Below are 21,268 nucleotides of genomic sequence, written 5' to 3'. Positions count from 1 at the left end.
TCTCCCCATCTACTAACTCCCCTACTCTGTTTTTAACTGACAAATCCATACTTTCCCTAGGGTTTCTTAACTTGTTTAACTCACTCCAAAATTTTTTCTTATTTTCATTAAAATTTCTTCACAGTGCCTCTCCCACTCTATCATCTGCTCTCCTTTTGCACTCTTTCACCACTCTCTTCACCTTTCTTTTACTCTCCATATACTCTGCTTTTCTTATAACACTTCTGCTTTATAAAAACTTCTCATAAGCTAACTTTTTCTCTTTTATCACACCCTTTACTTCATCATTCCACCAATCACTCCTCTTTCCACCTGCCCCCACCCTCCTATAACCACAGACTTCTGCCCCACATTCTAATATTGCATTTTTAAAACTATTCCAACCCTCTTCAACCCCCCCACTACTCATCTTTGCACTAGCCCACCTTTCTGCCAACAGTCGTTTATATCTCGCCCGAACTTCCTCCTCCCTTAGTTTATACACTTTCACCTCCCTCTTACTTGTTGTTGCCACCTTCCTCTTTTCCCATCTACCTCTTACTCTAAGTGTAGCTACAACTAAATAATGATCCGATATATCAGTTGTCCCTCTATAAACATGTACATCCTGGAGCCTACCCATCAACCTTTTATCCACCAATACATAATCTAACAAACTACTTTCAATACGTGCTACATCATACCTTGTACAGTGGACCCCCGGTTAACAATATTTTTTCACTCCAGAAGTATGTTCAGGTGCCAGTACTGACCGAATTTGTTCCCATAAGAAATATTGTGAAATAGATTAGTCCATTTCAGACCCCCAAACATACATGTACAAATGCACTTACATAAATACACTTACATAATTGGTCGCATTCGGAGGTAATCGTTATGCGGGGGTCCACTGTATATTTATTTATCCTTTTTTTCATAAAATATGTATTATTACCAAATCTCTTTCTACACATAGCTCAATTAAAGGCTCCCCATTTACATTTACCTCTGGTGCCCCAAATTTACCTACTACTCCCTCCATAACATTTTTACCCACTTTAGCATTGAAATCCCCAACCACCATTACTCTCACACTTGATTCAAAGCTTCCCACACATTCACTCAACATTTCCCAAAATCTCTCTCTCTCCTCTACACTTCTTTCTTCTCCAGGTGCATACACGCTTACTATAACCCACTTTTCACATCCAATCTTTATTTTACTCCACATAATCCTTGAATTAATACATTTATAGTCCCTTTTTTCCTGCCATAGCTTATCCTTCAACATTATTGCTACTACTCCTTTAGCTCTAACTCTATTTGAAACCCCTGACCTAATCCCATTTATTCCTCTCCATTGAAACTCTCCCACCCCTTTCAGCTTTGTTTCACTTAAAACCAGGACATCCAGCTTCTTCTCATTCATAACATCCACAATCATCTCTCTCTTATCATTTGCACAACATCCACACACACATTCAGACTTCCCACTTTGACAATTTTCTTATTATTATTCTTTTTAGTAATTATTACAGGAAAAGGGGTTACTAGCCCATTGTTCCCGGCATTTTAGTTGACTTTTACAACACACATGGCTTTCGGAGGAAAGATTCTTATTCCACTTCCCCATGGATATAAAAGGAAAATTAATAAGACCAAGAACTATTAAGATAAAATCAAAGAAAACTCAGATGAGTGTGTATAAATAAACGTGTACATGTATGTGTAGTGTGACCTAAGTGTAAGTAGAAGTAGCAAGACATGCCTGTAATCTTGCATATTTATGAGACAGACAAAAGACACCAGCAATCCTACCATCATGTAAAACAATTACAGGCTTTTATTTTACATTCACTTGGCAGGACGGTAGTACCTCCCTGGGTGGTTGCTGTTTACCAACCTACTTTTACGTTTACTTTTACTGTTACGTTATTTTACGTTTTATTGTTTTTAATGCCTAGTTCTATTCCTAACCTAATATACGTTAGTGTAAACTTGTTATCTGGCATTTATATGCATTTATAAGTGGAAAAATGGTGTTCTGCTTTCCGGCGATGCCTGCTTTGCAGTGGTAGCCTAGAACCTAACCTGCCGTATAAGTGGGGCCTTACTGTATTCTGATTGCTGATTCTTATAATTTTTTTTTTGAGCTTGACAAGAAATAAACTTCAAAGTTCAATGTTAGCGCTTTCACTGTCCAGACCCCTTAAGTTAATATTGCTCCCAGTGTCCACCTTAAAAAAAAAAAAAAAATTTCTTTTGAAACAGAGAATAGACTGAATAAACTTATTTACTAGAAACTTTTTCTGAAGGTAATGACACCAAAAGTACAAAATTTTATGGAAAACTTGTGGAATTATGCAGGCACAAATTTAGCAGTTGCTCCTTTCAGTCAAATTCTTAGCTGTTTTGCTGGTATGCCTTCTGTTCTATCTGTTGAGCATACAAAACTGCTAATTCTGCTATTACAATTACCCTGTAAAATTCACAGAAGGTAGTAAATTGGCCAGTTTCACACAAATTTTAAAAAAATACCAATTTAAAAATAGTGCAAAATAAACACTGTAGAGATTCTTGGCACTAAAACAAATGAACTCTGTTCATTTATCATGTTCCCAGGCCTCTCCTATATTATACTTGTTTTCCATTTTTAATTCATAATTACAGAAAAATAGAAGATTTACTCTATTTCCTGGATGATAAAATATAACCAAGAATGATTGATAATGGTTTATGGCATTCCAGAAATTAAATTAGATCTGTTAAAAATCCATAAAACAGGCTGGAGGTTTAAAGGGGGAGTGACATTCCTGTCTTCAAGAAAATTGGCTAAAATCTAATATTTTCACTTCTTTTGAGCCTGATTTCAAGCTAAGTCTCGTCTTGAAACCAAGTAAAATCATCTGTATTTCAGTAGTATTTCTTCCATTGTATCGAAGGATACCCAGAAGCAGCTAATAAAACCTTAAAAAAAACGTCCTAGAAAACACCTCAAAGTTACTATTTTAAACTAAACTCATGTTGAGAGTTTTGCTTTTCTCATCATGCAACGTGTGGGGCAGAATTTTTTTTTTATACTGTGCACACTCACTGTGTAGTGCTCACAACTCATATGAGTGAGCTGAGGTCATCACAGAACTACATGTGGGACCATGGCCTCAGTGAAGTAGTGCTGTGTGATGGCTGATGAAAGGGTTAAGCATACAGCTTGAGCAGTAGGGTGCTGGAAGAAGGAAGTATTGCTTTGGTTTGTTGGGTAGCATTTCTAGGTCATTGTTATAAGTGAGGAATGAGACAGCCTCGAGTGCTGCCTTGGGGTACATGATACAGAAAATGGGAGGGATGTATGAATTGCATTAAATATGAATACTATACTAAGATAAGATATATTTTAATTGTGAAATAGTATCTAAATGTAAATAGTATAGATAGCAAAAAGTTATCTGGGAATGCCTTGAAACTCTGTTAATAATGGTGTAGAAGTCCAGACATAAGTTGAACAGTAGGTGATGGCTGGTGGGTCTCTAAATAGCCTTGCTTAAATTTTCTCCCTTTAATGGGAATTAACTTAAGAGTTAAATTTATCAGTTGTATTATTGAACTCTTGTGTTAATACTTGAAGTAAGGTTATCTTCTGTTAGACTGCCCTTCAAGGGGGGTGCCTTAATGGTGGTGAAGGACTCTTAATTCAAGGAATTGGAGTTAACCTTCCCTGCCTCTGATCATATCTAACTACCCCCTCCCCCATTCTCCATATGCTGTATGACCTTAATGGGTTTAGCACTTCCCCATGAATATAATAATAATTTGGTACAAGTCTCATTATGAAATTAATATTTCATAATTGTCCAGTTGTCTTCTGAAGTAGTGGACTTGGTCTGCTATTGCAGAAGACAACCGGACACTAAGAATATGGGTATTGTAGCTCTACTGTATAGTAATTTTGTAATACTTTATCGAATTTACAGTAATTTTACTTGCCTTTTTGTGGTGGAAAGATGAGATGTAAACTTCTGTGATTGATAGTGATGACTCAGAATAACTTTCATTATGAGTCAGAAGAGTTGTAGATGGCTGAGAAGGTGTAGATGACCGAGAAGGTGCATATGGCCGAGAAAGTGTAGATTTCTGAGAACCACACATTTTCTCTTGGCACCATCTCTTGCCTTAGATACCATTGTTAATTGCTCTGTACTTATTATATTAATAAGGTCACACAAGATGCTCTAAATCCAGGGAAAATTGGAAACTAAATGATGAGTGTATGATTGAGCGTACACAAACAGGAAATAGGCACAGGTGGCCTACTGCTCAGGGAGCTTAGTAAAAAGACAGGTTTGGACATGGCTGCTCTGGCTCTTACCAGACAAATGTCAGAGTTAGCGGATTTAGCCCAGTACTTCGGAAGACAACTGGACAAAATGTGAAATTACAGACGTTTCTCTATTTTGTCCAATAATTAGCACAGTTGTCCAGCTAATTTTTTGTCCAAAATTGCTGAAATCTATTAATGAGAGGTTCTACTGTAATGAAGATGCTGAAGGTAGAGAGATTATGGTGGGACTCAAGAATTTTCATTGTACTGTACCTGGGTAAGATTTACAGCACAGCTTGTGTATTTATGAATATTCTAGTATGAAACTATTTACTATATCCATCTATAAAGGAAAATACATTAATATGCAGGTTAATAACTGTTCATAGATGTGGAGACCCCTTAGTTATAAGTTTGATCGTGAAGAATCACGTATCATATCAAGTTCATCAGATGTTTGAGGTTTATTGGAAGGAACTCTTATTACTCTTTAACTCGTTACTGCCTAATGTATTGCAGACTGATCAAAAAATAATTGTGGAATTTATTGAGTGGAGAGAACATATGATAATGGTCATAGTTAAGGGTTAAGTGTTATCAAAGTTAAATATGTCCATAAAATATCAGCTAAAGAATGAGATACTATGGACATACAAAGAAGATAGTTGGGAAGAGAGCACTAAGGTGAGCATTAATAATTAGAGATGCTAAACATAAAGTGGAAGGAAAGAGTGAAGAAATGACTGTTACATCAAATAGTACTAACTGTATGTAATCACAATATACCGTGATGGTCATTACGAGGTTATATTGCAGGAATTTTGTCATTTTATGCTTTAATCTTCAATTATTATTTAAAAATATTTGGATTTATAATAGTTTTTGTTATACAGTTGTTCTTCTTGTAGTTATGGGTATATATAGTGAGCTTTGTTGAAGGATAAATTGACAGGATTTTATGGAAGAGTTTTGCTTGAGCCACCATTATGTCTTGTGGGAGAGGACTTGTAGGAATAACCAATACAGGTACTGTAAGTTTTTTGTTTTGGATTATATTATTGAATTTCTCAAGTGTTTACATTTATTCTTTAAATTACTTTTTTAACTTCTATACTATCCAAAAATTATCGCTTAACCTTTCTTGTCAATTTTCTAAATAATCTCTTAGATTCCCACAAGAAAAAAAGCAGAAGAAACCGATCTAGAAGCAGAAGTAGAAGGTCCAGAAATGGAAGTAGGAGCATAAGCTACAGCAGCAGTAGTAGCACTAGCAGCAGTAGCAGTAGCACCAGCAGCAGCAGCAGCAGCAGCACTAGTCTCAGCAGCAGCAGTACGAGTGGAACCTCGGATAGTAGCAGCAGAAAAAAGTATAAAAAGAAAAAATACAAGAAAAGGGAGAAGAAGGAAAAACAAAGCAAAACAGGAAAATTACACAAAGAGAAACTAGAAGAAAAGTCTAAATATCCATCAAACTACTCAAAAGTGTAAGTTTATTATTTTCTTAACAAACTCTTGAATTTATTGAGTTTCCTTTATTCTTAAAGCAAGTTGAGTGTTTTTTTCTAAACTTAGGTCAATTATTTTTTACACGTTAAAAAGTTCAACATTTTTATCGTTTCAGCATTTGAGTATGGAATTGTTCATCTTACCATTGTATGGGCGAGCAGCATCTTAGCCTGAGGCAAATTTATGATGCAAGTACTGTAAAACATATAAAATGCTATCTCTTGGTACAATTTCACCTATGTACCTCTGGTGTTAGCTAACTTCGTCTGCTGAGAATACATTTTTGTTTATTTATATACAATACATTGGATGTGTTTATATAACTATGTAAATCGTAATTTTTTTTTTATTAAGGTGACAAGACACATTATAAATGGAAAAATTGTCTGTCTTGTAAAATGCCCTTTACACTGAAGATGTAAATAAAACATGATTTATACTTAAATTATGTAACTATGTTTGTGAAACTATTAAAGATATTGTTTTAAGAAAAATTAGTATAATTTTGCATCTGATATCATTCTACTGAAACTTCATTTCTCCAAATAATCAAGAAACTATAATGGGTTCTGTGTTGTTGAGGTAAGTTTTGTGCATTGTTTTATGTAATGAATTTGCTACAGATTCTTGGTAGTTGTACAACTATGTTTTTATAATGAAATAACTGGTTTTAATTGTTACAGGGAAGAGGATCCTATACCAGAATTAGAAAGCTTGAATGAAAAGCTATCTGCTTATTATAAGAAAGTAGAAGCTAGTCGAGAGTCGCTCCAAAAGTAAGTATATACAAAATTACGAAACTTTTGATATTTGGATAATATCTAAGTTCCAGCATAGCTGTTAATGTTTAGGTGATATCTAATTGTCGTTTGTGTCTTCAGTTCACACTTCCCCAATACACTGTCATGCTCATAGGTGTTATTTAAATTTGTTTTTATGATGGATAGTATAGTGTACAGATTATATTCCTGAAACCCTGCACTTTAAATGAAATAGTGTTAACTGAACTGAAGAACATACAAGAAAAAATAGGGTTACATTTCAGTCACCTAAAAAATCAATCAGAATATTTTTTATAAATTTTTAATTCATCAAAAAATAAGAAATTCACACCTTAACATGAAACATTATGCCAGTGAAAGTTCTGCTACATATGTCTGTCTTTGGTGATAGTTGAATACTTTGCTTTTAAATTAAGTATGATAGAGTTGGAAATGGAGGGTGTGTAAAGGTAGAAAGTTGAGAGTGAACATAGATAATAGTAAGGTGATGAGGGTATCAAATGATCTAAATAAAGAAAAATTGGATATCACATTGGAGAGAGGGAGTATGGAAGAAGTGAATGTTTTCAGATACGTATTTGGGAGTTGACTTGTTGGCGAACGGGTTTATGAAGGATGAGGTTAACCACAGAAGTGATGAAGGAAAAAAAGGCAAGTGGTGCATTGAGGTATCTGTGGAGACAAAAAATGTTATCTATGGAGGCAAAGAAGGGAATGTATGAAAGTATAGTGGTACCAACACTCTTATATGGGTGTGAAGCTTGGGTTGTAAATGCTGCAGCAAGGAGGTGGTTGGAGGCAGTGGAGATGTCCTGTCTAAGGGCAATGTGTGAATTCTCTGCATAATGCAGAGAATTCAGGGTGTGGAAATTAGGTGGAGGTGTGAAGTTACTAAAAGTAGTAGAGGGCTGAAGAGGGGTTGTTGAGGTGGTTTGGTCATTTAGAGAGAATGGATCAAAGTAGAATGACTTGGAGAGCATATAAATTTGTAGGGGAAGGAAGGAGGGGTAAGGGTCGTTTTCAAAAAGGTTGGAGGGAGGGGGTAAAGGAGATTTTGTGAGCGGTTATTATAGATTTAGCCAGACCTGAGTCCTGGAAATGGAAAGTACAATGCCTGCACTTTAACCCTTAAACGGTCCAAAGAGATTGACGTTCAAATTCGTAGTGCTACAAAAGTAGATCTACTTTTTTTTACATATTTTCAAATATAACAAAAAAAATGTAGATCAAATTTTTTTTTGCACGTTTTCAAATGTAAAACAAAAAAGAAGATCTACATTTTTTTACATTCAGATGTTGAAAAAACGTATATATATGTTTGGACCATTTAAGGGTTAAAGGAGGGGATATGGGATATTGACAGTTTGGAGGGACTTCTAAACGGTCATATCTGAGAGCCTCTGCAAAAACAGTGATTATGTATGAGTGAGGTGAAAGTGTTGAATGATGAGAGTATTTCTTTTTGGGGATTTTCTTTCTTTTTGGGTCACCCTGCCTTGGTGGGAGAAAGCCAAATTGTTGAAAAAAAAAAATGATGGAGTTGGGTGTAAGTATAATGGAGGGAGGTGTGATGGAGCTGGGTATCACCATAGAGCATACTGATGGAAGAAGTAGTGTGATGAAGCTGGGTGTGTATGTAGAACATTGCAATGGACAGAGGTGTGATGAATCTGGGTGTGGATGTAGTAGAGCATAGCCATGGAGGGAGTATGTTTGGCTAAACAGAAATGAGAAAGAGAAGAAATAATCTGATAGGGAGTTTGGTTTTATCCATGTTGTAATCAAATTCATTAATTCTTTATATATGTAGCCATTTGATCCATACAGGTTTAGCTCTTGTTTTTAATTTTTTTTTTTTTCAACAAGTCGGTTGTCTCCCACCGAGGCAGGGTGACCCAAAAAAAGAAAGAAAATCCCCAAAAAGAAAATACTTTCATCATCATTCAACACTTTCACCACACTCACACATTATCACTGCTTTTGCAGAGGTGCTCAGAATACAACAGTTTAGAAGCATATACGTATAGAGATACACAACATATCCCTCCAAACTGCCAATATCCCAAACCCCTCCTTTAAAGTGCAGGCATTGTACTTCCCATTTCCAGGACTCAAGTCCGACTATATGAAAATAACCGGTTTCCCTGAATCCCTTCACTAAATATTACCCTGCTCACACTCCAACAGATCGTCAGGTCCCAAGTATCATTCGTCTCCATTCACTCCTATCTAACACGCTCATGCACACTTGCTGGAAGTCCAAGCCCCTCACCCACAAAACCTCTTTTACCCCCTCTTTCCAACCCTTTCGAGGACGACCCCTACCCCTCTTTCCTTCCCCTATAGATTTATATGCTTTCCATGTCATTCTACTTTGATCCATTCTCTCTAAATGACCAAACCACCTCAACAACCCCTCTTCTGCCCTCTGACTAATGCTTTTATTAACTCCACACCTTCTCCTAATTTCCACACTCCGAATTTTCTGCATAATATTTACACCACACATTGCCCTTAGACAGGACATCTCCACTGCCTCCAACCGTCTCCTCGCTGCTGCATTTACCACCCAAGCTTCACATCCATATAAGAGTGTTGGTACTACTATACTTTCATACATTCCCTTCTTTGCCTCCATAGATAACGTTTTTTGACTCCACATATACCTCAACGCACCACTCACCTTTTTTCCCTCATCAATTCTATGATTAACCTCATCCTTCATAAATCCATCCGCCGACACGTCAACTCCCAAGTATCTGAAAACATTCACTTCTTCCATACTCCTCCTCCCCAATTTGATATCCAATTTTTCTTTATCTAAATCATTTGATACCCTCATCACCTTACTCTTTTCTATGTTCACTTTCAACTTTCTACCTTTACACACATTCTCAAACTCATCCACTAACCTTTGCAATTTTTCTTTAGAATCTCCCATAAGCACAGTATCATCAGCAAAAAGTAACTGTGTCAATTCCCATTTTGAATTTGATTCCCCATAATTTAATCCCACCCCTCTCCCGAACACCCTAGCATTTACTTCTTTTACAACCCCATCTATAAATATATTAAACAACCATGGTGACATTACACATCCCTGTCTAAGACCTACTTTTACCGGGAAGTATTCTCCCTCTCTTCTACACACCCTAACCTGAGCCTCACTATCCTCATAAAAGCTCTTTACAGCATTTAGTAACTTACCACCTATTCCATATACTTGCAACATCTGCCACATTGCTCCTCTATCCACTCTATCATATGCCTTTTCTAAATCCATAAATGCAATAAAAACTTCCCTACCTTTATCTAAATACTGTTCACATATATGCTTCAATGTAAGCACTTGATCTACACATCCCCTACCCACTCTGAAGCCTCCTTGCTCGTCCACAATTCTACATTCTGTCTTACCTCTAATTCTTTCAATTATAACCCTACCGTATACTTTTCCTGGTATACTCAGTAAACTTATTCCTCTATAATTTTTACAATCTCTTTTGTCCCCTTTCCCTTTATATAAAGGGACTATACATGCTCTCTGCCAATCCCTAGGTACCTTCCCTTCTTTCATACATTTATTAAACAAAAGTACCAACCACTCCAACACTATATCCCCCCCTGCTTTTAACATTTCTGTCATGATCCCATCAGTTCCAGGTGCTTTACCCCCTTTCATTCTACGTAATGCCTCACGTACCTCCACCACACTTACATTCTGCTCTTCTTCACTCCTAAAAGATGGTATACCTCCCTGGCCAGTGCATGAAATTACCGCCTCCCTTTCTTCCTTAACATTTAAAAGTTCCTCAAAGTATTCTCGCCATCTACCTAATACCTCCCTCTCCCCATCTACTAACTCCCCTACTCTGTTTTTAACTGACAAATCCATACTTTCCCTAGGCTTTCTTAACTTGTTTAACTCACTCCAAAATTTTTTCTTATTTTCATTAAAATTTCTTGACAGTGCCTCTCCCACTCTATCATCTGCTCTCCTTTTGCACTATCTCACCACTCTCTTCACCTTTCTTTTACTCTCCATATACAGTGGACCCCCGCATAACGATTACCTCCGAATGCGACCAATTATGTAAGTGTATTTATGTAAGTGCGTTTGTACGTGTATGTTTGGGGGTCTGAAATGGACTAATCTACTTCACAATATTTCTTATGGGAACAAATTCGGTCAGTACTGGCACCTGAACATACTTCTGGAGTGAAAAAATATCGTTAACCGGGGGTCCACTGTACTCTGCTCTTCTTATAACACTTCTGCTTTGTAAAAACCTCTCGTAAGCTACCTTTTTCTCTTTTATCACACCCTTTACTTCATCATTCCACCAATCACTCCTCTTTCCTCCTGCCCCCACCCTCCTATAACCACAAACTTCTGCCCCACATTCTAATACTGCATTTTTAAAACTATTCCAACCCTCTTCAACCCCCCCACTACTCATCTTTGCACTAGCCCACCTTTCTGGCAATAGTCGCTTATATCTCGCCCGAACTTCCTCCTCCCTTAGTTTATACACTTTCACCTCCCTCTTACTTGTTGTTGCCACCTTCCTCTTTTCCTATCTACCTCTTACTCTAACTGTAGCTACAACTAAATAATGATCCAGTATATCAGTTGCCCCTCTATAAACATGTACATCCTGGAGCCTACCCATCAACCTTTTATCCACCAATACATAATCTAACAAACTACTTTCATTACGTGCTACATCATACCTTGTATATTTATTTATCCTCTCTTTCATAAAATATGTATTACTTATTACCAAATTTCTTTCTACACATAGCTCAATTAAAGGCTCCCCATTTACATTTACCCCTGGCACCCCAAATTTACCTACTACTCCCTCCATAACATTTTTACCCACTTTAGCATTGAAATCCCCAACCACCATTACTCTCACACTTGATTCAAAACTCCCCACGCTTGATGAGCTGTTGAAGTGTGAGCAGGGTAATGTTTTGTGAAGGGATTCAGGGAAACCAGTTAGGCAGACACGAGTCCTGGAGGTGGGAAGTACAGTGCCTCCACTCTAAAGGAGAGATTTGGGATGTTTGTTGTTTGGAGGGACATCTAAACTTTCATATCTGTTAACCTCTGGCAAGACAATGATAGTGTGAATGATGGTGAAGGTGTTTCTTTACTTTGGGTCACCCTGCCTCTGTGGGAGATGGCAAGCATATTAAAAAAAAAAAAAAGGTGTAGGTATATTGGTCTCATATTTTTGTGGGCATTGTGGGCAGATTTTTTTCAAGTTTACCATGATTGATTCTTTTTGTTAAGCCATAATAGGAATGACAAGAATGGGGAGAGGAAGGACTAGGGTAGTTCAGAAAAAAAAAAGGTTGTGGATAAAAAAGAAAGAAAAAAAGAGGTGACAAAGGAAAATAATCTGACCACTATGATTAGGTTTTAAGCGAGTGCTTTTTGTCAGTGATAAATGCAGTTTCACTCTTTTTTACTTTGGATTTTCACTTATTGAAAGCATTGATTTTTTGCATATTGTCATTTTGCATATGTATGTATGATTGGCTCATATTTTCATGTAAAACACTGGCCAGGAAAGGTTTAATTTTTGCTACAGGAGAAGCCACTATGAGAGATTGCTGAGCTGGGGATAGCTGCTTACTAGGCAAAGTTTTGTTTAACTTATTCTTCGCTGATTAACAAAATTATACAGAGTAGGCTTTCAGTAATCAGGGATTACTGTAATATACTAATGAATCTTGAGTAGGTTCTGTTTGTTGGAAAAAAATAATAATGGAAACAGGTAATCAAATGAAGTTTTAATTTACATTCTTAAATTGACTAAAGAAATTTATATTTGATATAATGATCTTTGTTTTTGGCTTACAGCATTGTAAGTTTAAAAATTGCTTGTTTTTGCAGAGATAAGAAAACTAAAGAAAATTACTCATCAGAGAAAGAAGGGTAAGTGAGATAATGTCCATTTTGGGATTATGTTTATTTTTCAACATAATCTGAAGGAATGGTACATCATTGGACACTTTTTACCTTTATCAAAGTTTGTTCCTGTGTATATATAAATGCATTTTTGAATGAACTATTGTAATAGAATTTTATTTGTAATTTCATTAATGGTCAAAAATATTTACAATAGCAATAATAATACAAACTTTTTAATCTGGGGTAGGACAGCATTCATTACTACATCTGTTTCAGAGCATCAGAGAAACCTGATAGTATTACTCTGATGATGAATGTGATGAAGAGCTATGAGCAAGGGTTTCGTCTATCAAAGACTAAAATCGGGGCAAATTCTACACCTAATGTACAAGAAGTTCATCCAGTATTTAGAGAAAGTGAAGAAGAGTATGAAATTCTTGATCAGGCAGTCAAAAGCAATGTCAGTAAAGACAAATCATCAGTGAAAAAGGGTAAGGATATTGAAAGTCCCAAGATACAAGAGTCCAAGTCAAAATCTAGTAATCACTCGAGATCACGCTCTAAAAGCCGCTCTCGATCACACTCAAGATCACAGTATAGGAAAAATTCTCATTCCCCATTGCATCATAGGCAAGATATTCGCTCTCGTTCCCGTTCCAGATCGCGTTGTCGTAGAGAGAGCCGTTCTCGATCCAGGTCGAGATTACATTTATACCGAAGCCCAAGAAGTAGAGAACGAGAAATTATGCATGGCCGTGGCTATGGCCAGGGTCGTGGCTATGGCCAGGGCCATGGATTTGGCCATGAATATGGCCAGGAAGGCTATACACATGGCCGCTACTATGTCTATAACAGGGGCCGTAGATATAATAAGTGCGAGGTCAGATATCTTAGGGATTTGACGAGGAGGTCACCTACTCATGGCTCCTCTCGCTACCGAGGACACAGGGAGCATGAACGTTCGAGAGACGACCATAATATAGAAAATCCCAAAGATAGACAAAGAGAAAGAGAGAGCCCACATCGCAGAGGCAACAATTACCCAGAACCATTAAACAAACTTGAGCGTGCAATGATAATTGAAGCTGCAAAAACAAAAATTGAAAGTCAGATTAAGTATGGGATAATTGGTGTGGACATTCCTGAGACCCAAAGGGAAATATTGTGTCCCAAAACTCCAAGTCATTTGGAATCCTCAAGAAATAAATCACCTGGTAGATCAAAATCTTATTCCAAAACTCCAAGTAGGTGGGAATCTCCTCCTCCCAGAACTCCAGGTAGGTGTGAGCCCAGAACTCCAGGTAGGTGTGAACCCAAAACCCCAGGTAGATGGGAATCTCGTCCTAAAACTCCAAGTAGATGGGAATCTCGTCCTAAAAGTCGGTGGGAGCCACTTCACAAAACTCCAGGTAGGTGGGAATCATCTCATCCCAAAACACCTAATAGACAGGATTCATCCCACCCAAAAGCCTCAAATAGATGGGAATCGTCCCGTCCAAAAACCCCAAGTAGACAAGAATCGTCTCATGCCAAAACTCCAAGAAGACAGGAATTGTCTCATCCCAAAACCCCAAGTCGACAGGAATTGTCACATCCCAAAACTCCAAATAGGCAGGAGTCATCTGGTAAAGGTTTTACCAACAAGGATGGTGACAAGATATCTTCACCTTCAAGGAAATTCTCTCCAGAGAACTCTTCTAGATTCAACAAGTGGAACAAAGAAGAAAATGGCAAATCTGGGGAGCCCAAAATAGGAAATTCTCTGACAGAAATGGAAAATTTTGTTGAAATTGAAAAACAAAAAATATTGGAAAAGATGAAAGAAAGAAATAAAGAATTCTTAAAACCTGTTCTTAATTAATGCAAAATGTAAGAAAGTTGCTATATATATATCTAAGCTGAAAATACATTGTATAATCTTTTAAATACTGTACTTTCATTATGCATTTACCTGCTTAGCCAAAACAAGTAAACTTTAAAAGGTTAAATAATACTTTATCCTAGGGGTGGCCCCTTTCAGGAAGGTTCCTAGGTGCCGGTGAGGGGCTCTTGATCCAAGGAATTGGACCTGACTTCCCCTCTCTTTGCTTGAACCGGATGCCTCCCATTCCCCAGGTGTTGTGACCCATAAGGATTTAGCACTTCCCCATGAATGTAATAATTTTCTTAGATGTGAATGAATCGCATCACATCCTATGAAAATGAGCATGGTAACTTTGTAACAGTCTGGCTACTGTTACATGTTTTATTATGCTACATATTGTACTAGTTTTAACTTGATTTTTGTGCATTTACTTTTATTCTTATGAAAGCAATTTGAATAAATTGTTTATTAATGATTATCTCACCATAGCAATCATAATAATTGGTACTTATTAAAGATTTGTATTGTCTGAATATTCATTGGAAAGATGATCCTTTTAAAAACAGCATGGATTGTGCTTGCTGTAAATATTTATCTTGAGAATACATTGTCTATACACATGGGATTTACTTCCATAAAAAAAAAATTGTTAGATATGGATATTGTATAATTTTTGTCTTAGTTACTCCTGTATCTCTTCGTATGCTTGTGTTAATAAAGTATAGAACTATGTGTCATCTCATTCAACTTGTATATAAATATTTCATTCCACATTTTCAATATTCAACATCATATTTTATTACTGGTTTTAGTTCATTTCCATTCAGACCTAGTTACCAAATGGCTGTTATATTTCCATATTAAATAGTCTGTATTTATCTATATCACTAAAACTTAACCCACTGTAATTAATTTGTGAATATTTTGATTGTGCTAATTACATCGTATTTAAACCAAATAAATTTTTAAGAATATTAATTTATTTTAATTATATGCATAACTCTTTTTGTAAACAGGATGCCTTTTTTTTTTTTTTTTAATTCTCAAGTTCATTCCTTGGCCTTAAAGGCAGTTTGGTACTTTTCTTTTAAAGATTTCTTATCAGAGTGACACTTCTGTGTCTGGGTAAATAACAGCTCTTCTTCTGACTTTGTCCAGGTTGAAGGTGTACCTCAAGGCTGTGTTATAAGCACTATCTACACCCTGCTCCCCATTAATGACCTTGGCTTTGTTCTGCCTTCCACTGTTTGATTATGTCTCTGTGTTGATGATTTTGCAATAGTTTATGTGGGTCCTGACCGTCCCCTTGTTTGCACTTTCAATTGGGCCACTAATCATGGGTTTAAATTTTGCTGCTAACACACCAGATAACTTTCATGAGATGCTCTATTGTCTCTTGTATTGCTCAACACCTGTATGGCTCCCATATCCCTGAACAGGATACAGTCAGATTTCTTGACCCTCTGCTTGATCACTGAATGCCCTAAAAATCTTGATAACCTCTCTGAAAGCTGCTTGTCATAGCTGCCTAAACCTTCTTAAAATATAGCCCATCTTTCTTGGGGGGGGGGGCTGATAGAATAACCCTTCTTCACATTTTTTCAACCCTAAACTTATCTAAACTCTACTATAGTGACCAAATATATTCTTCAGGCTCCTCCACCACTCTTTCTATACTTGATCCCGTTCATCATCAAGGGGTATGTTTGTCTTGGGGCTTTTCGATCTTTCCCAGAGGTGAATGTCCCGTCTTTACAAGATCAACGTGATTCCCATTGCCTCCATTAATTTATTCACTTTTTCTATGACCTACATGACCTTTTCTCATATAGAATGATAACTGAATATTAGTAGGGCTAATTTGTTTAATCATTGCCCCTATTTATTACACCTCTTTCTTCATACTCGCTCTCTCATATCTTCCTTAAATTTACCTACCCTTTACATTCGCCCTACATCTTACGTTTTCCTTCCTCTGTGGAAAGTTCTGACAATTCTTATTTGCTCTTCCCCACTTCCATGTGCAAAAGCTCACTTGCCTTCTACAAATTTATCTTCACTCGTACCTGAGCACTTTAACCCATAAATGGTCCAAACATTTACATACGTTTTTTCAACATTTGAAAGTATGTAAAAAAAGTAGATCTTTTTTTTTTTGTACATTTGAAAATGTGTAAAAAAACTTTGATCTACTTTTTTTTTTTTTTGTTATATTTGAAAATATGTAAAAAAAAAGTAGATCTACTTTTGGAGCACTACGCATGTGAACGTAGATCTGCTTGGACCGTTTACGGGTTAAATCTCACTTTCTTGCCTTTGCATTGTACACTGATGGTTCTAAATCCTCCATTGGTGTCAGGTATGTAACTGTTTTTTGTTCAATGAGGCAGCATACAGCTTTGGCTTTGTCGCATTTCTAAAAAGCATGATTGGATTTAGAAAAGGCATGCGATAAGAGTAGATGAGGAACAATTGTGTAAATGTGTTGCTAGAGAGGTTCCTTGATGCAAGGAGTTGGATGTGTCCTGCCCTTCCATGGATCATATCTAATTTCCTCATATTTTTACAAGTGCCAATTATATGCTCCCCATCCTTCAACCCTACAGACATAGCATTTCCCCATTAGATATAATAATAATATATATGGAGAGAATATATAGAGAGAGAATGGATCAAAGTAGAATGACTTGGAGAGTGTACAAATCTGTAGGGAAAGGAAGGCGGGGTAGGGGTCGTCCTTGAGAAGGTTGGAGGGTGGGGGTAAAGGAGGTTTTGTGGGCGAGGGGCTTGGGCTTCCAGCAAGCGTGTATGAGCGTGTTAGATAGGAATGAATGGAAATGAATGGTTTTTGGGACCTGATGAGCTGTTGGAGTGTGAGCAGGGTAATATTTAGTGAAGGGATTCAGTGAAACTGGTTATTTTTATATAGCCAGACTTGGATATTGGAAATGGGAAGTACAATGACTGCACTTACCCCTTTCAGGGTCCGTGCCGTAGATCTACGGCGCTACGTTCAGGGTCCAAACCGTAGATCTACGACATGAACTCAGCTCACTCTGATAAGCTGTGAGTGGTAAATTTGGGCCTAGATATGAGAGAATACATCTATGTGGTATGTGTGCACCACATAAAATAAATCCTGCAGTACACAGTGTATAATGAGAAAACAACTGAGACCATGATTTTCGATTAAAACAGCGACTTTGCAGTGTTTTTACGTATGTTTTTTATAGTTGTATTTGCGATTTCTTGGTCTGATTTGATAAATGGAAGATATATTACAGAAATAGAGATGATTTTGATTGGTTTTAGTACTGGAAATGGCTTGAAACTGAGCTCAAAGTAGCGGAAATGTTGAATTTTTGTCGGTGTTCAAGAGTAAACAAATGCCCTCACACATCTAATATACGCCAGCTGATGGATCTAATATACATTCACAAATGTGGTGATGATATTTATACAATTATTACAATATTGCATAACAGTAAATCTTCTATTTTATGGTTTGAATAAAAATTCATTATGTGAATAAAAAATCAAAATGGAATTCATTTGTAAAGCCTGAAAACATAACTAATGAACAGAGGAAATGTTAGTTTAGTGCCAGGAATGTCTGCATTGTTTATTCTGGACCCTATTTTGAAATTGGAATATTTTTAACTTTGTGTTAAATTGGCCAAATTACCAATTTCCAATCACTTTATTTTGTAGTTGCAACAGTTGACTGGGCGATTTCTTGTGCTCAGTCGATAGAATAGAAGTAATACTAGTGAAATAGCTAAGAATCTGGTCGACTGGAATAATGTAATTGGCCTAAAATGGGAGTTAAAGTTGGCAAAATCGCCGATTCATAAATATTGCTGACACATCAAAATTCGCGAGAGCATAATTTCATAAATTTTCCATCAAATTTCGTACTTTTTGTTTTATTACCTTCAGAAAAAGATTCTCTACCATTTCATAAGAAAAAATAACAAATTTTTTTTTGAAAATTCTTGGACCCTGGTGCACACTTTGAAATTTGGCCTCTGGACCCTGAAAGGGTTAACCCTTTCAGGGTCCATCCCGTAGATCTACAGCTTTACGTTCAGGGTCCAAACCGTAGATCTACGCCATGAGCTCAGCTCACTCTGATAAACTGTGAGTGGTACATTTGGGCCTAGATATGAGAGAATACATCTATGTGGTATGTGTGCACCACATAAAACAGATCCTGCAGTACACTGTGTATAATGAGAGAAAAAAAATGAAATCATGATTTTTCGATTAAAACAGCAACTTTGCAGTGTTTTTTCGTATGTTTTTTATAGTTGTATTTGCGATTTCTTGGTCTCATTTGATAGAATGGAAGACATATTACAGAAATAGAGATGATTTTGATTGGTTTTAGCACTGGAAATGGCTTGAAACTGAGCTCAAAGTAGCAGAAATGTTAAATTTTTGCCGATATTCAAGAGTAAACAAACGACCTCACACGTCTAATACACACCAGCTGGTGGGTCTAATATACACCAGCTGGTGGGTCTAATATACATTCACAAATATGGTGATGATATTTATACAATTATTACAGTATTGCATAACAGTAAATCTTCTATTTTTTGGTGTGAATAAAAATTCATTATGTGAATAAAAAATCAAAATGGAATTTATTTGTAAAGCCTCAAAACATAACTAATGAACAGAGGAAATGTTAGTTTAGTGCCAGGAATGCCTACATTGTTCATTCTGGACCCTATTTTGAAATTGGAATATTTTGAACTTTGTGTTAAATTGGCCAAATTAACAATTTCCGATCACTTTATTTTGTAGTTGAAACAGTTGACTTGGCGATTTCTTGTGCTCAATCGATAGAATAGAAGTAATACTAGTGAAATAGCTAAGAATTTGGTTGATTGGAATAATGTAATTGGCCTAAAATGGGAGTCAAAGTCGGCAAAATCGCCGATTCGTAAATATCGCTGACACATCAAAATTCGCGAGAGCATAATTTCGTCAATTTTCCACCAAATTTCGTACTTTTTGTTTTATTACCTTCACAAAAAGATTCTCTACGATTTCATAAGAAAAAATAACAAATTTTTTTTTTTTAAATTCTTGGACATTGGTGCGTGACTCCAGATTTGGGCCTTGGACCCTGAAAGGGTTAAAGTAAGGGTTTGGGATATTGGCAGTTTGGAGGGATATGTTATAGTATATCTTTGTATATGCTTCAACACTGTTGTATCTGGGTGCCTTTGCAAAGACAGTGATCATGTATGAGTGAAGTGAAAGTGTTGAATGATGATTAAAGTATTTTTTTTGGGGGGGGGGGGGATTTTCTGTCTTTTTGGGTCACTATGCCTCGGTGGGAGATGGCCGACTTGTTGAAAAAAAAAATAATAAAAATAGTGAAGAGTTTATGATTAAGTTAAGGCTCAGGTTAGGGTATGTAGAAGAGAGGGGAGGACCATTTTCCAGTAAGAGTAAGCCTTAGACAGGTATGTGTGATATCCCCAGAGTTGTTCAATATATTTATGGATGAGGCTACTGTCATTCTTTTTTGCCTAACAATATTTTATTACATAACTATTTTATTTGTACATTGCAGAAAAGAAATAAATTACTGTATTTGTAAGTTGTCAAGGATGGTGGATGACTTTGGGAAGATGTGTAAAAGAAGAAAACTAAAAGTGAACACGGAGAGCAAAACAAGTCAATTTTTTTTTTTTAACACATCGGCCATCTCCCAAAAAAGAAAGAAACACTTTCACCATCATTCACACAATCACTGTTTTTGCAGAGGTACCCAAATACGACAGTTCAGATGTCACTCCAAACAGCCAGTATCCCAAACTCCTCCTTTAAAGTGCAGGTACTGTACTTTTCACCTCTAGGACTCAAGTCTGGCTAACCCTGTTCACACACAGCTCATCAAGTCCCAGAAACCATTTGTCTCTACTCCTATCTAACATGCTCACATATGCCTACTGTATGTCCAAACCCCTTACACACAAAACCTCTTTTAGCCCCTTCATCCTTTTTTAGGGGGTCCTTACCCCTCCTTCCCTCCACTACAGATTTATACACTCTCCAAGTCATCCTATTTTGCTTCATCCTCTCTAAATGACCAAATCACCTCAACAAGTCCTCCTCAGCCCTCTTGACTAATACTTTTAGTAACTCCACACCTCCTCCTAATTTCCACACTACAAATGCTCTGCATAATTTAAGAACATAAGAACATTGCCCTTAGACATGACATCTCCACTGCCTCCTGCCTTCTTGCTGCAGCATTCACACCCATATAAGTGTTGGTATCACTATACTCTCATACATTTCTTTTCCCTCATTATTTCTGTTTCACCTCATCCCTTATAAACCCATCTGCTGACAAGTCTACTCCCAAATGTCTGAACACACTTCTTCCACACTCCCTTCAATGTGATATCCAGTTTTTCTTAACTCTTTTTGATACCCTCATCACCTTACTTTTATCTATGTTGACTTTCAATTTTCTTCCTTTACACACCCTCCCAAACTCATTCACTAAACTTTGCAGCTTCTCTTTAGAATCTCCCAGAAGCACCATATTATCAGCGAAAAGTAACTGTGTCAACTCCCATTTTGTGTTCAATTCCCCATAATTTAATCCCACCCCTCTCTGCAACACCCTTTCTTTTACAACCCCTTCTATAAATATGTTAAATAACTATGGTGACAGTACACATCCCTGTACAAGGCCTACTTTTAATAGAAAGTAATCTCCTTCTCTCTCCTGCACACCCTAACCTGAGCCCCTCTATCCTCATAAAGAATGACTCAAGAAATCGTAATGACACAATTGCAAACAAACCATACCACAGGTGAGGTTAGAACCCGTGATCAGAGTCTCTCAAAACTCCAGACCGTCG

The 21,268-nt window shown here is 36.8% G+C and overlaps 1 protein-coding gene across 1 annotated transcript; it reads left to right on the top strand.

Annotated features, from left to right (window-relative positions):
* The first annotated feature begins 270 nt into the window (after positions 1-270).
* LOC138851038 (serine/arginine repetitive matrix protein 5-like) lies at positions 271-15,337 on the top strand. The gene is made up of 4 exons (XM_070088450.1): positions 271-5,781; positions 6,487-6,579; positions 12,494-12,535; positions 12,788-15,337. Exon 4 carries the CDS (start codon positions 12,819-12,821, stop codon positions 14,370-14,372), a length of 1,554 nt encoding a protein of 517 aa, XP_069944551.1. The 5' UTR covers positions 271-5,781; positions 6,487-6,579; positions 12,494-12,535; positions 12,788-12,818; the 3' UTR covers positions 14,373-15,337.
* The last annotated feature ends 5,931 nt before the right edge of the window (positions 15,338-21,268 follow it).

Source organism: Cherax quadricarinatus, chromosome 24 (assembly GCF_038502225.1).
Source record: "Cherax quadricarinatus isolate ZL_2023a chromosome 24, ASM3850222v1, whole genome shotgun sequence".
Taxonomy (NCBI): Eukaryota; Metazoa; Arthropoda; class Malacostraca; order Decapoda; family Parastacidae; genus Cherax; species Cherax quadricarinatus.
This window is presented reverse-complemented; position numbering and strand designations above follow the sequence as displayed.

Excerpts from the sequence above, each read along its gene's own strand:
- LOC138851038 (XM_070088450.1), top strand. The coding sequence starts at position 12,819 with ATGATGAATGTGATGAAGAGCTATGAGCAAGGGTTTCGTCTATCAAAG.